Consider the following 14,802-nt stretch of genomic DNA (forward strand, 5'->3'; position numbering starts at 1 on the left):
AGCCCGGTTCTGTCAACACTGCACTGGCTCCCTATTAAACATCGCGTACATTTTAAAATATTGCTGAAAACTTACAAAGCACTAAATGGTTTAGCTCCGCAGTACTTGAGCGAGCTCTTAACGCATTATAGTCCTTCACGTCTATTGCGATCTCAAAATTCCGGCCAGTTAATAATACCTAGAATATCAAAATCGACTGCTGGCGGTAGATCCTTTTCCTATTTAGCACCAAAACTCTGGAACAGTCTTCCTAACATTGTCCGGGAAGCAGACACACTCTGTCAGTTCAAAGCTAGACTAAAAACACATCTTTTTGACCTAGCATACACATAACACATTATAGACTTCTATAATTCAATGTTAGGCTGCATAGATTAGATCAGCCGGAACCGGGAACACTTCCCATAAATCCTGATGTACTTGTTACATCATAAGAAGAATGGCATCTACCAAGGGCGTAGAAGGGGGGTTGAAGTTTGGGTATGCCTCCTGATGCCTCCTTTTCATGTGATCATGGTATAAATATTGGGGGGTTGTAATGCATAGATTAAAATATTGGGGGGGTTATTAAATGTCCCCAACTAAGCAAGCCAAAAGCCAAGGCAACAGTGGCAAGGAACCAAAACTCCATCAGGTGACAGAATGGAGAAAAAACCTTGGGAGAACCCAGGCTCAGTCGGGGGCCAGTTCTTCTCTGGCCAACGAGCGAACAGTGTATGATTATGATCCAGGCAGCGTTATAGGTCAGAGGTCAGATTGGTCATGTCGGTGAGGCCTTCGCAGGGCTGATGACGCTGGCACTTCAGGGATGCATCATGGTTAGGTCCAGGTGCAGATCCACCATCTGATCTGGAAATGGCCGATGTCCACCTCACTTCAGGAAACGCAGAGACTGGTTGACACTTCAGTACTGCGTTGTCATCGGGTCCAGCCGAAGGTCCTTCATCAGATCTGGATACGGCCTGGATCCGGCAGGCTGCGGTAAACCTCGGTATAAACAGAGAGACTAATATTAGCGTAGATGCCAGGGGCGTAATTTGTGGGGGGGTTGGGGGGGAGATATTCAACAATATTATTGATCTGCCTTATTATGGGTGGATGATGATGCCATTTTCTTCTAGAAACAAACTTTGTTGTATTATTTTCATGTTATCAATGTGAAGCTGCTTTGATACAATCTGTATTGTAAAAAGCGTGTGGCGCTATAACAAGGAAAAAAGTCATGAAAATGGCTATAAACGCACCCAACCATTAGTGCGTTGAAATCCTGAATCCTTCCCGAGTCCAACGATACGAAACATGCCAGGTTTCGCCTTATAGTTTGTGTATCATTGTCATTTAGCACTTAAAAAACTTGTGATTATCTTCCGATCAAGACAAAAATACCGCATTAAAGTTGAAACACAGGTCAATAGCTATAGAATAACGCCCAAATGTCAAAATTATGATGGGAACTAGTGTTGTCACGGTACCAAAATTTCAGTATTCGGTACCGATACCAGTGAAAATCCACGGTTCTCGGTACCAATTTCGGTACCAAACCAAAGTTTAATTTAGACTAAATTTACCAGTAAAAATTCATGGTTCTCTGTACCAAAGTAAAACACAAAAACATGCTAGCTGAACAACACACTATTTTTATTAATAAAGTTAAACAATGCCATTCTTTATACTTGTTTAAAAGTTTTTCCACAAGTAATAAATGAAAATAAATTACAAACCTAAAAAACACAATTTTTATAAATTAAACAACAAAATATGCAATGACTGAAAAACAAGTTATAAACTAAAATATTATTTTAAATGTAAATAAATGGCATAATTTAAGTATTTCAAGCCAAGGATTGTAAACATTTGAGTGAATAAATAACTAGATAAATAACAAAACAATAAGCCATGACTGAATAAACACTCTTCTTATTTATAAACTTTAACATTTTTATAAATTAAACAAAATATGCCATGACTGAACAACAAGTTATAAATTAAAATATTATTATAAATGTAAAAAACAAACCAAAAAAACAATGGCATAATTTAAGTATTTCAAGCCAAGGATTGTAAACATTTGAGTAATTAAATAACTAGATAAATAACAAGCATTTTTCCAAACAAGTTCCACTTACTCTATGCTTAACCCTCTGAGGTCTGAGGGGTTTTTGGGGTCCTTGAGATGTTCTGACATGCCCTGACATTTGTGCTTTTTTCAGTTGCTTATAAACATATTAATGGCAAAGGTATAATTACACTCTATTTAGCACAAACAGGGCTACCATAATATGTGAGCAACATGCATGTACATGTTTGTATTTTTGAGAGAATAATGTTTATGCATGGTTATTGAAAAAACTAAAAACTAAAGTTTCTGAAATAAGGCCACAAAACACATACTAAATACGTGTCAATAAGACTTTTGACTAATTGATGTCTTTGCCTAGAGTTTTTTCTTCAAAATGATGTGAAAATCATCCTGCCCTTATCATTCACATAACACAATACATTGATTTAAATCTTGTAAAACACTTTTTGTTTGTAAAGGCAATATGCGCAAGGGGCGTCAACCATTCAACAGCATCATGCATATGTAGTGGTTCACACCTCAGGAGACAATGGGGCCCGCATACTTAATGAGCCATTCATTCAGGTGTGTCACCTATAGCCACAAGAAAGAATGCAAGAGCAATATATATACAGTATATATATATATATATATATACAGTATATATATATATATATATATATATATATATATATATATATTCTACCAAATTGGTTCACAGTTGGAAGCATGTCAATTTTTTTTTTTTTCACAAATTTTGCTTGCAAATTGTATAATATCCAAGGAAAACATGTCTATTAATTGTGCAGTTAATTCTCATACTGTATTTTCAGTTTTGGAATATGTATCCTCTCCCCAAATTTGTCAATAATAAAACACAATAAAAATTATTTAAAGAAAATGCTTATATTTACCTTTTAAAATTTGTTTACATCTACCTTGTAAATATATTTTTTTTTATTAAAAAGGTTACAATTACAACAACAATTGAAGTGTAATCTTTCTTTGTAAAAACTAAAGTATACATTTTATCATACATATTTCAAACTTCGAATATAGCCTACATTGACAAAACATACTATATTTAACATATTAGCAAAAATTGGCAAACAAAAGCTTATTTGAGGTGGCAGATATTTTACAGTAAAAATGTGTAATCTATCCAAAACTAATCAACGAAATGTTGTCTTTCATATGTCTGTAACATAGGTCTTTCGTTTTTATTATAAGGAATATAAATGTTAATTTGCAGTTTAATACGTTGCTTATACAAATACATTTTATTTCAACATATTTCAATCGATTTTACTCAGTATAGCAAAATAGTTTGCTAAAAGCAGATCATTTATTCACACACAGAAACGCAATTCAAATTTAAACCGTCTTTTTGCGAGTTGTGGTAAACAGCGCATCTCTGCGTTCATCCATTCACACAGAAACGCGATTTACTTGAGAATGAAAAAAAAAACTTACTACATTATTCCATCCGTTGCTCCTCGAAATACCAGCACTTCTGAGGTAAGTTTTCCATTATTATTATTCCTCACAGCGCTGCGAGACAGTGTAGACAAGTACACTTATCTGAATAAACTTGATGCGTTTTCTCGAGCTGATATGTGGGCGTTCACAGTTTGTATGGGATCGTCTCAGTCATTTGCGTTTGAATAGCGCGCGCTCTCCGTGGGCGTGGCCGATTATAACGTAATGAGATGAGATGAGCTCGACTGGAATCGCTCTCTTTTAATACAGATTTCACAAGATTAGAATATTTGTTTTTTTATATAAATTACTTCATTTAAAAGAAGATAATTCAAGCTTCATGCCTGTGTGTCTATATGCCTGTTTGACTGAGTATTCGCTCAGTTATTGTTCATTTTCGGACGCGTTTCAGAATGGACTTCACTGGCAGAGAGAAGGCAGAACTCGCTTCGTGTTTATTTTTCTTTATTTGGCAAAAAGCACAACACTTTGTTTTTATTGTGAGTATACACAAAAATAATACACATTTAACAGAATCGATTGATGTATGAAACTCCTATGGAAAATCAAAGTCAACAGAGTATTTATGAGTTTCTTTTACATTGATAAAAAAAAAGCGACCTGGTATCGCCGGCGATACCGTAGACCTCAGGGGGTTAAAGTTTCACCCAAAACAATACTGGCCTACACAGTTATTCCTTAAGTTATTTTCTTTGCCATTTCCAGATTTTCCGAAAGAAACACTAACATATCAACATGTTCCTGACTCAGTCTTGAGCGTCTTGGGCTAACAATGTACCCTGCAGTACTGAACACTCTTTCAGATGAACAGCTTGATGCAGCAATGCAAAGATACTGCAGCAATGCAAAGATACATTTATAGAGATATTCTAAATGTTACTCAGAAAACGGGTTATAAGTTTATTTCATTTGAAGTACTTGTACTAAATGTTACGCTCTTAGATGTTAGAAAAACATCCCTATTATCTCTAGCCTTGGCTACCGTATATAGACCGCCAGGGCCTTACGCTGATTTCCTAAAAGAGTTTGCAGATTTTCTCTCAGACCTATTAGTCAATGTCGATAAAGCATTAATTGTTGGAGATTTTAACATACACGTAGATAATCCAAATGATGCGTTAGGAGCTGCGTTTACAGATTTATTAAATTCATTTGGGGTCAAGCAAAACGTCACCGGACCAACACATCGTCTTAATCATACACTCGATTTAATTATATCACATGGAACCGATCCAACCGATATAGATATCATTCCACAAAGTGATGAAGTCACTGATCACTACATGGTAACTTGCATATTACGTACTGCTGTAATATGTCATGCAGCGCCGCGTTATCGACCAGGCAGAACAATCCTTCCATCCACCATAGATAATTACTCAAATTGCTTATCTAATTTGTCTCAGCTGCTGCCTGAACCCAAACAAACAGATGAACTAGAAGAACTAACTAGCACTATGAGCACCATTCTCTCTAGAACATTGGATGTGGTTGCACCTATTAAATTAAAAAAGGTCAGAGAGAAAAATAAAGCACCATGGTATAACAATACTACGCATGTTTTAAAGAGAGAAACCCATATTTTAGAGCGTAAATGGAAACAAACTAATTTAGAGGTCTTTAGAATCGCGTGGAAAGACAGTATGTCACGTTATAAAAAGGCCCTAAAAGCGGCCAGGGCTGAGCACCTCCGCAAACTAATAGAAAACAACCAAAACAATCCAAGGTTTTTATTTAACACCGTGGCTAAACTAACAAATAAACAGACGTCACCCGAACAAAATATCCCGTTACAGTTCAGTAGTAATGATTTCATGAACTTCTTCACTGAGAAAATAGAAAGCATCAGAACCACAATTGTAAACGTTCAATCTTCAATCGCGCCTTATAATTCAGCTTCAATTATCACCCCGCAAGAACAATTACAGTGCTTTACAACTATAGAACAAAAAGAGTTAAATAAACTTATCACTTCATCTAAAACAACAACATGTTTATTAGATCCTATACCAACTAAACTACTGAAAGAAGTGTTACCTGTAGTGGAAGAGCCTCTCCTCAATATTATTAACTCGTCTTTATCTCTAGGTCATGTTCCAAGAACATTTAAACTGGCAGTTATAAAACCTCTCATTAAGAAACCACAATTAGATCATAATAATCTAGCAAATTATAGACCCATTTCAAATCTTCCATTTATGTCTAAAATATTAGAAAAAGTGGTGTCCGCTCAACTGGGCTCTTTCTTGCAACAAAATGATATCTATGAAAAGTTTCAGTCTGGATTCAGACCGCATCATAGCACTGAAACTGCGCTCGTTAAAATCACAAATGATTTACTTTTAGCTTCTGACCAAGGCTGTATCTCAATACTAGTTTTACTTGATCTTAGTGCTGCGTTCGATACTATAGATCACACAATACTCTTAGATCGACTACAAAATTATACTGGTGTTCAAGGACAAGCACTAAGCTGGTTCAAATCATACCTATCTGACCGCTACCATTTTGTCTATTTAAATGGAGAAAAATCGATCATAACTCCAGTAAACTATGGAGTGCCGCAGGGATCTGTGTTAGGCCCTCTGTTATTTTCAATATATATGATGCCACTTGGAAATATTATAAGGAAACATGGAATTAGTTTCCATTGTTATGCTGATGACACTCAAATATATATTTCATCAAGGCCGGATGAAAACGCCAAATTGACAGAGTGTGTTAAAGATATAAAAGATTGGATGACGCGTAATTTTCTTTTATTAAATCCAGACAAGACAGAGGTAATACTTATCGGTTCAAAAAACCGCCCACAAAACCTCGCACAATACAACTTTAACATCATAGGATGTCCTGTTACTTTATCCGCTACAGTAAAAGACCTGGGTGTTATACTCGATTGCAACCTGTCTTTTGAAAATCATATTTCATATGTTACAAAAACAGCCTTTTTCCACCTTAGAAACATTGCTAAGCTACGTAATATGCTATCAGTTTCTGATGCAGAAAAGTTAGTTCATGCATTCATGACCTCGAGACTGGATTACTGTAATGCTTTATTAGCTGGTTGTCCTGCATCCTCAATAAACAAGCTACAGTTAGTCCAAAATGCCGCCGCTAGAGTTCTTACGAGATCAAGAAAATATGATCATATAACACCGATTTTATCATCACTGCATTGGTTACCTATAAAGTTCCGTATTAATTACAAGGTATTGCTACTGACTTATAAAGCCCTAAACGGCTTAGCTCCAGTCTATTTAACGGATCTTCTATCGCCCTATAATCCATCGCGCTCTTTAAGATCACTAAATTCAAGGCTTTTGGTCATACCTAGGATATCCAGAACCACCAAAGGAGGGAGAGCATTTTCACATTTGGCTCCAAAACTCTGGAATAGTTTTCCTGATACTGTTCGTTGCTCAGACTCGCTCTCCCAGTTTAAAACTAGATTAAAGTCTCATCTCTTCAGCCAGGCATTCATATAATCCTACAGTTCAAACTACAATCCGGCCTCTAGCTCATAAATGCCAGAGGAGAACTGGCCCCCGACTGAGCCTGGGTTCTCCCAAGGTTTTTTTTTTCTCCATTAGGTCACCTGATGGAGTTTTAGGACACCATTAGGTCACTTGATGGAGTTTTTCGGTTCCTTGCCACTGTTGCCTTTGGCTTGCTCAGTTGGGGATATTTTGGGGATATTTAATTTAATTTTATCAATCAATAAATTCCTCTTGAAACAAACTTTGTTGTATTATTTTAATTTAATACTGTGAAGCTGCTTTGATACAATCTGTATTGTGAAAAGCGCTATATAAATAAACTTGACTTGACTTGACTTGACATTGCCCAAAACAGCAATCAACATCCACGAACAGATTAATGAGCAGCTGTGTTCTTACGGGATCTCATTTGATCAAGTGGTGCTCGTGAGTGACCAGGGCTCTAACATTAAATCTGCCCTAAAAAATTATCACTGGATACCATGTGCAGCCCATGTTCTGAACACAATTCTGAAACATACGTTCAGTGGATCTGACATTGAGGAGGTAACGGAGATGATTGACGCATGCAAGGGCATTGTCAAATATCTTAAAAAAGCCAGTGCAAGCACAGCTCTCCCATATGGCTTAGTCCAAGATTGTGAGACTCGTTGGAATAGCAAAATTGACATGCTCAAATCTGTGAGCAAGCAATACAGGGAAATTAACGAGCTACTCGAAAGCAGGGGGCAGTCAGAGCGCATGGAAGGCATATATCAAAACACGCTCACAACCGTGATAGATTTCTTGGAGCCTTTCAAGAAAGCATCTGAGGAGTTGCAGGGAGAGGACTACCCGACACTGTATTTAGTGATGCTGTGGTTTTACAATCTGAGCGTACACTGCAAACCAGTCTTTGGAGACCCTGAGTACATGGCTTTGCTCCGTACGCGCGCACTTGCTCTACTCCATCAAAAGTTAATCCTCACAGACACGCACAAAATCGCCCTATTCCTCTGCCCCCGCTACAAAAGTCTCAAAATGATGACCGAGACTGAAAGGAAAAATCTCCACAGAATCGTTGGCAACCTCATATACCCTGTGTCTTTTGAAGCCGCGGACTCTCCTGAGACTTCAAGCACTACAGCACCACGGACATCTACAGGCGAGGGTAAGTGGCTGCGTTATTAATGTTGAATGGGATTTTTCAATTGAATGCTGGTAAATTACATTATTGACAAATGCTATTTTTGTCACGATACGGTCAAGAAACATAAACGAGGACTCAAATGCAGCAAAACAAGATAAGACTTTAATTAACAAAACAAGCAAAAAGGTACAAACAAAACTCCCACGTGGGGGAAAACACTAGAACAAAACTTAAACAGATCAAAACACTAGGAACAAAACACAAGAACATTAGACAACGTAACAGCACAGTACAACAGACACAAGGAGACTAAATAGGGAGGCAAACAAAAGAAGGTAACGATGACAACAGGTGGAATTAATTAAACCAATAACAAGATAACAAGAAGGGCGGGGCTAACAATGAACACGAGCACATGGCTCAACATAACAAACACCCAAGTGCAAAACAAGACAGGACAAACTTGTGACATAACCCCCTCCTTAAGGAGCGGCTACCAGACGCTCCACTAGGGACGGGAGGGACAGACCAGGGCGGGACGGGAGGGACAGACCAGGGCGGGACGGGAGGGACAGACCAGGGCGGGACGGGAGGGACAGACCAGGGCGGGACAGGGGGAACAGGAAAGACAGACCAGGGTGGGACGGGAGGGACAGACCAGGGTGGGACAGGGGGAACAGGAAAGACAGACCAGGGTGGGACAGGGGAAACAGAAAAGACAGACCAGGGTGGGGCAGGGAAAATGGACAGTTCTGGAGGCCAGGGCGGAACAGAGAGTCCATCGGGCGGCCAGGGCGGAGCAGACTCTCCCTCGGGCGGCCAGGGCGGAGAAGACCCCTCGGGCGGCCAGGGCGGAGAAGACCCCTCGGGCGGCCAGGGCGGAGAAGACCCCTCGGGCGGCCACGGCGGAGACTCCACTGGCTCAGGAACTGGAACGGACTCCACCGGCTCAGGAACTGGAACGGACTCCACCGGCTCAGGAACTGGAACGGACTCCACCGGCTCAGGAACTGGAACGGACTCCACCGGCTCAGGAACTGGAACGGACTCCACCGGCTCAGGAACTGGAACGGACTCCACCGGCTCAGGAACTGGAACGGACTCCACCGGCTCAGGAACTGGAACAGACTCCACCGGCTCAGGAACTGGAACAGACTCCACCGGCTCAGGCACTGGACCTGGCACCACCGGCTCAGGCACTGGAACTGGAACTGGCACCCCCGGCTCAGGAGCAGACACCACCGGCTCAGGAACAGATACCACCGGCTGAGGCACTGGAACTGGCACCACCGGCTCAGGCACTGGAACTGGAACTGGCACCACCGGCTCGGGCACTGGAACTGGCACCACCGGCTCAGGAACAGACACCACCGGCCCAGGAACAGACACCACCGGCCCAAGTGTGTGCGTAGCCCACACACACCACATGGCTGTGGCCATAATGGCCAGTGTGACATAGACCAGGGTGGGACGGGAGGGACAGACCAGGGTGGGACAGGGGGAACAGGAAAGACAGACCAGGGTGGGACAGGGGAAACAGAAAAGACAGACCAGGGTGGGGCAGGGAAAATGGACAGTTCTGGAGGCCAGGGCGGAACAGAGAGTCCATCGGGCGGCCAGGGCGGAGCAGACTCTCCCTCGGGCGGCCAGGGCGGAGAAGACCCCTCGGGCGGCCAGGGCGGAGAAGACCCCTCGGGCGGCCAGGGCGGAGACTCCACTGGCTCAGGAACTGGAACGGACTCCACCGGCTCAGGAACTGGAACGGACTCCACCGGCTCAGGAACTGGAACGGACTCCACCGGCTCAGGAACTGGAACGGACTCCACCGGCTCAGGAACTGGAACGGACTCCACCGGCTCAGGAACTGGAACGGACTCCTGTTACTGAGCCGGTGGAGTCCGCGGTCACTGAGGGCTCAGGAACAGACGCCTCCGGCTCCGGCTCAGGAACAGACACTGGCTCCGGCTCAGGAACAGACACTGGCTCCGGCTCAGGAACAGACACTGGCTCCGGCTCAGGAACAGACACTGGCTCCGGCTCAGGAACAGACACTGGCTCCGGCTCAGGAACAGACACTGGCTCCGGCTCAGGAACAGACACTGGCTCCGGCTCAGGAACAGACACTGGCTCCGGCTCAGGAACAGACACTGGCTCCGGCTCAGGAACAGACACTGGCTCCGGCTCAGGAACAGACACTGGCTCCGGCTCAGGAACAGACACTGGCTCCGGCTCAGGAACAGACACTGGCTCCGGCTCAGGAACAGACATTGGCTCCGGCTCAGGAACTGGAACAGACACCACCGGATCAGGCATAAGAACTGGCTCCGGTTCAGGAACAAACACTAAAGGTTTGAAAGGCGTCTCCAGGATCCGAGCTAAACGCTCTAAATAGCCGGTCAGTGCCCCCCCGGCCATGAGAATGGGAATTTCCCGATCTGTCTCCAACTGGGCAGACGTGGCTAGAACCATCTCTGGCTGGGCAGATGTAATCTGAACAGTCTCAGACTGGACAGACGGGACATGAACAGTCTCTGGCTGGGCAGACGGGACGTGAACAGTCTCTGACTGGGCAGACGTGACGTGAACCGTCTCTGACTGGGCAGGCGTGACGTGAACAGTCTCTGACTGGGCAGGCGTGACGTGAACAGTCTCTGGCTGGGCAGACGCGACATGAACCATCTCTGGCTGGGCAGGCGTGATATGAACCTTCCCGGGAACCTCCAGGATATTAAACAGCGTTGAAAAATAATTCAACAATGTTTCAGCAGTCGTCATGTCAGGGGACACAGACTCGGCAGGCATAACATGAACAGTCCTTGGCTGGGCAGACATGACATGAACGATCTCTGGCTGGGCAGGCGTGACGTGAACAGGCTCGGTGGCGGCCATCTTGTCGGAAGACACAGGCTCGGCAGACGTGACGTGAACACTCTCGGCGACAGCCATCTTGTCCGAAGACCCAGGCCCGGCGACGGCCATCCTGTCCGAAGACACAGGCTCGGCAGGCGTGACATGAACAGGCTCGGCGGCGACCATCTTGTCGGAAGACACAGGCTCGGCAGGTGTGACATGAACAGGCTCGGCGACGGCCATCTTGTCCAAAGACACAGGCTCGGCAGGCGTGACGGTCTTTCTTCTCCTCCTGCGTCTTGAAGCCCCCGAACTCTGGACCACCGGCACTGAGATCACTGGAACCATCGGCGTTGGAACCACGGGAACAGGCGATGAAGGACGCTCGGGGCTGAACCTCGCCGGTCCGTGGTCAAAGAATGACCAAACTGGAGAATACTGTCGGTGCTCACCTCTCGTATCTCCTCCCCTACGTCCTCCACGAGTTCCCCTGAATTTAGCCAGCCTGGTTCCTCTAAACTCCTCTCTGTCCCATGTGGTAGAAGAAAGCCCGCGAGAATCCATGCTGCTGAGTCCTCAAATGGCTGTTACGTTCTGTCACGATACGGTCAAGAAACATAAACGAGGACTCAAATGCAGCAAAACAAGATAAGACTTTAATTAACAAAACAAGCAAAAAGGTACAAACAAAACTCCCACGTGGGGGAAAACACTAGAACAAAACTTAAACAGATCAAAACACTAGGAACAAAACACAAGAACATTAGACAACGTAACAGCACAGTACAACAGACACAAGGAGACTAAATAGGGAGGCAAACAAAAGAAGGTAACGATGACAACAGGTGGAATTAATTAAACCAATAACAAGATAACAAGAAGGGCGGGGCTAACAATGAACACGAGCACATGGCTCAACATAACAAACACCCAAGTGCAAAACAAGACAGGACAAACTTGTGACAATTTTACCTTCCATAGACGTCACTAACGAAAGTCAGAGAGAGAAAAGACCTAGAGTGGACTTCGCTGAATGGGCCGATGATACCGCTGATGTGGGCCTAACGAACGAATTGGAGCGTTACCGTGCTGCACACTTTACGCTGGATGACTGTGACGAGGACCGGTTGCTTGAATTTTGGGAGAGACAGGCACCCACCTTCCCGAGGCTTCGTGCATTGGCGAGGAGGATCCTCTGCGTTCCAGCATCAAGTGCAGCCAGTGAGCGCACATTCAGCTCTGCAGGTCATGTCATAGAGGCAAGAAGAAACCGTCTCAACCCAGGGACGGTTGATTCAATATTATTTCTACACAGCGCGAGGAAAGCTAAAAATAAGTAGGCTAATCTTCTGTTTTAGGCCACCAACGGCACCTTATAGCCCTTTTAAGCCCAAGTTAGGCTTACTGTATCTGATTTAGGTTCCTGTGTTAGTTTTATGGATATATTTGTGTAGGCTAAACAATGCAGCCAATTTTATTTTCTTATACAAATGCATATTTTGCGTTTATCTTGTATTAGGCTACTTTGTTTTTTACCAACAAGTGGCACCCTTTAGCCTTCTTTTTAAGCCCAGGTTAAGTTTACTGTGTGTTTCAGTTTTCAGTTTTACTTTCAATGGTATTTGTGAACATTTATTTATGGATATTGAGGCAAGTGGCACCCTTTAGCCTTCTTTTTAAGCCCAGGTTAAGTTTACTGTGTGTTTCAGTTTTCAGTTTTACTTTCAATGGTATTTGTGAACATTTATTTATGGATATTGTAGCCTCAGTCTTTGGCTTAGCCTACCTGTTTTTGTTCGTCTAAAATGCGTTAATAAAAATGTTATTAACATATTCTATGCCTGAATTTATTTTGTGCTTGTGAGAGCTTCAAACATCGCATTCATCAATAATATGCATCTAGACAGCTGAAATGGAAAATGATGGGCCGCCAGTTTTGGATGGGCCAGACCAATTGTGTGTGGGCCTTAAATTAAAAACGTTAAATAAAAAAAATAAAAAAACGTTATCCAATCACTGCTTAACCTAATAAAAAAAATATTGACTAATATAGCCTACTGTTATATTATCTGTGCGTATACATAATATAGATTTTAATAGCTTGATGCTCTTTAAATATTTTGTTGCATTGTTAAAAGTTTCGGTGCATAGGACAGACCTATCCGCGATCGCTCTCCATGGTTCTGACCAAAGAAGAGCGCTTTGGAATCTCCATTACGCATCATACCTGGGCTGCATTTTCCGATAACCTTGTCTCTTAGCGCGCTACGAAGACTCTTAAGGTATAACTTAACTAAAGGTATACTACCACTAAAGGTATATCATTGCTAGGCATCTTCAGGGCTATCATCCACTTGCGAGGCAGAGGCGCTGGCGCCCTCCTAGCAACTGCGCTGTTTTTGGTAAAACATGATTTTGACGACTTCATTAAGTTTTGTTTTATAGAAAACTCTTTTTAAAATATTTTCGTTTTGTATAAATTGTATCTTAATTTTGATCAATGTTTTATCAATCAATTGCCCGTATTTAATAAATAAGAAGCAAATATATAGCAGACAATGTAATAAGGCGTCGGCACGATCACTTGCATTGCACGTGAACTGGAGGGCGCAGAAACTCAGCTTGTGCCTCACAGATTTGAGAAATATAGGCTAATTACAGAAAGCTTGAAATGTCTACTTTTAAACGAAAATATTCAAACCAAAATAAATAGGCTACATTATGTAATCCATATGAAATGTGCATTTCTCTCTGGCGTTCATGGCGAGTCCGCATCGCAAACTTCATCTTTGCAGAGACACAGAAAACACCAGTTTATTACTAAACACTTAAATGTCTCCTTGCTATTTTAGACACATTCATAATCATTACTTTAACACCTATTTTTCTTTTTTTGCGGTCCGAGTTGCGGGCGGGTTAGTTGAAAACGTCGGTCGGGTGCGGGTTGTTTATACATTGACCCGCGCACCACTGGTCGCTGTGTCTGCCGGTGTCTCCTTAATTTTTCCGACATAATAAACCCTTCTAAGCAGAGCAGACACTTTAGCCAATTCCCGCTTCATGTTTGCAGCTGATGTGCTTTCTTCAGATAATCTGGACAGAGCATTAAAAGTAATTTTGTCATACCACCTGCCTGTTACTTAATGCACATGTGTTTCTCTCTATAATTCAAGGAACAGTGTATGCATAAAGCTGTCACTCTCTGCTTACTCTGAGTTTGTTTAAAGTCCAGCTACATTAATACAACCATCAAATACACAGTGAATTGGTCGTTGCAGTTGCCCTTCCAAATTGAAGCGAACAATTTCAGTAATGCTGCAAAACCCAAATATTTCATGGACAAACCCCCTAATGTACCTTGTTTTTAAAGCTTGGACAGATCCACAGCTTGGTGTGTCACCCTGCAGCACTGTGCCAGAAGACTGTGCTATGTGCATCGTCCAGAATCTCCTAAGCTAAAGGTTCAAGACATGCAGGTGTTCTTCAAACTGACCGTATTTGTTCACCGTGACTGTTTGGGAGAGGGCTGAGGCCCAGCTGTGTAGGGTAACTCACTCTTTTTTTGTGAAAAGAAAATTTTATTTAAAAAAAGAAAAAGTTTATTTATATTAGGCTATGCAGACAATGGCTGACACTAGAGTCTTGCTTCATGGGTACATCTAATAAGTGTTATTCTCCGGCCATAAAGAGGCACAGAAGTATATGTTTACTACTTCCACATGCTTGTAGATGCATGACTTTTTGAGTCAGCTGTTTTCAGAAAG

General features: G+C 42.5%; 1 protein-coding gene across 1 annotated transcript; it reads right to left on the reverse strand.

The window, feature by feature from the left end:
- Positions 1-10,274: 10,274 nt before the first annotated feature.
- On the reverse strand, positions 10,275-11,999 carry LOC309477047 (uncharacterized protein; the record flags this gene model as incomplete). Its single annotated transcript, XM_082140172.1, has 3 exons — positions 11,091-11,999; positions 10,455-11,003; positions 10,275-10,287 (listed from the first exon to the last, which is right to left on the reverse strand). Exons 1-3 carry the CDS (start codon positions 11,600-11,602, stop codon positions 10,275-10,277), a joined length of 1,074 nt encoding a protein of 357 aa, XP_081996298.1. The 5' UTR covers positions 11,603-11,999.
- Positions 12,000-14,802: the final 2,803 nt, after the last annotated feature.

This window comes from Leuciscus leuciscus (genome assembly GCF_965113295.1).
Source record: "Leuciscus leuciscus genome assembly, chromosome: 1".
In the NCBI taxonomy this organism is placed as follows: Eukaryota; Metazoa; Chordata; class Actinopteri; order Cypriniformes; family Leuciscidae; genus Leuciscus; species Leuciscus leuciscus.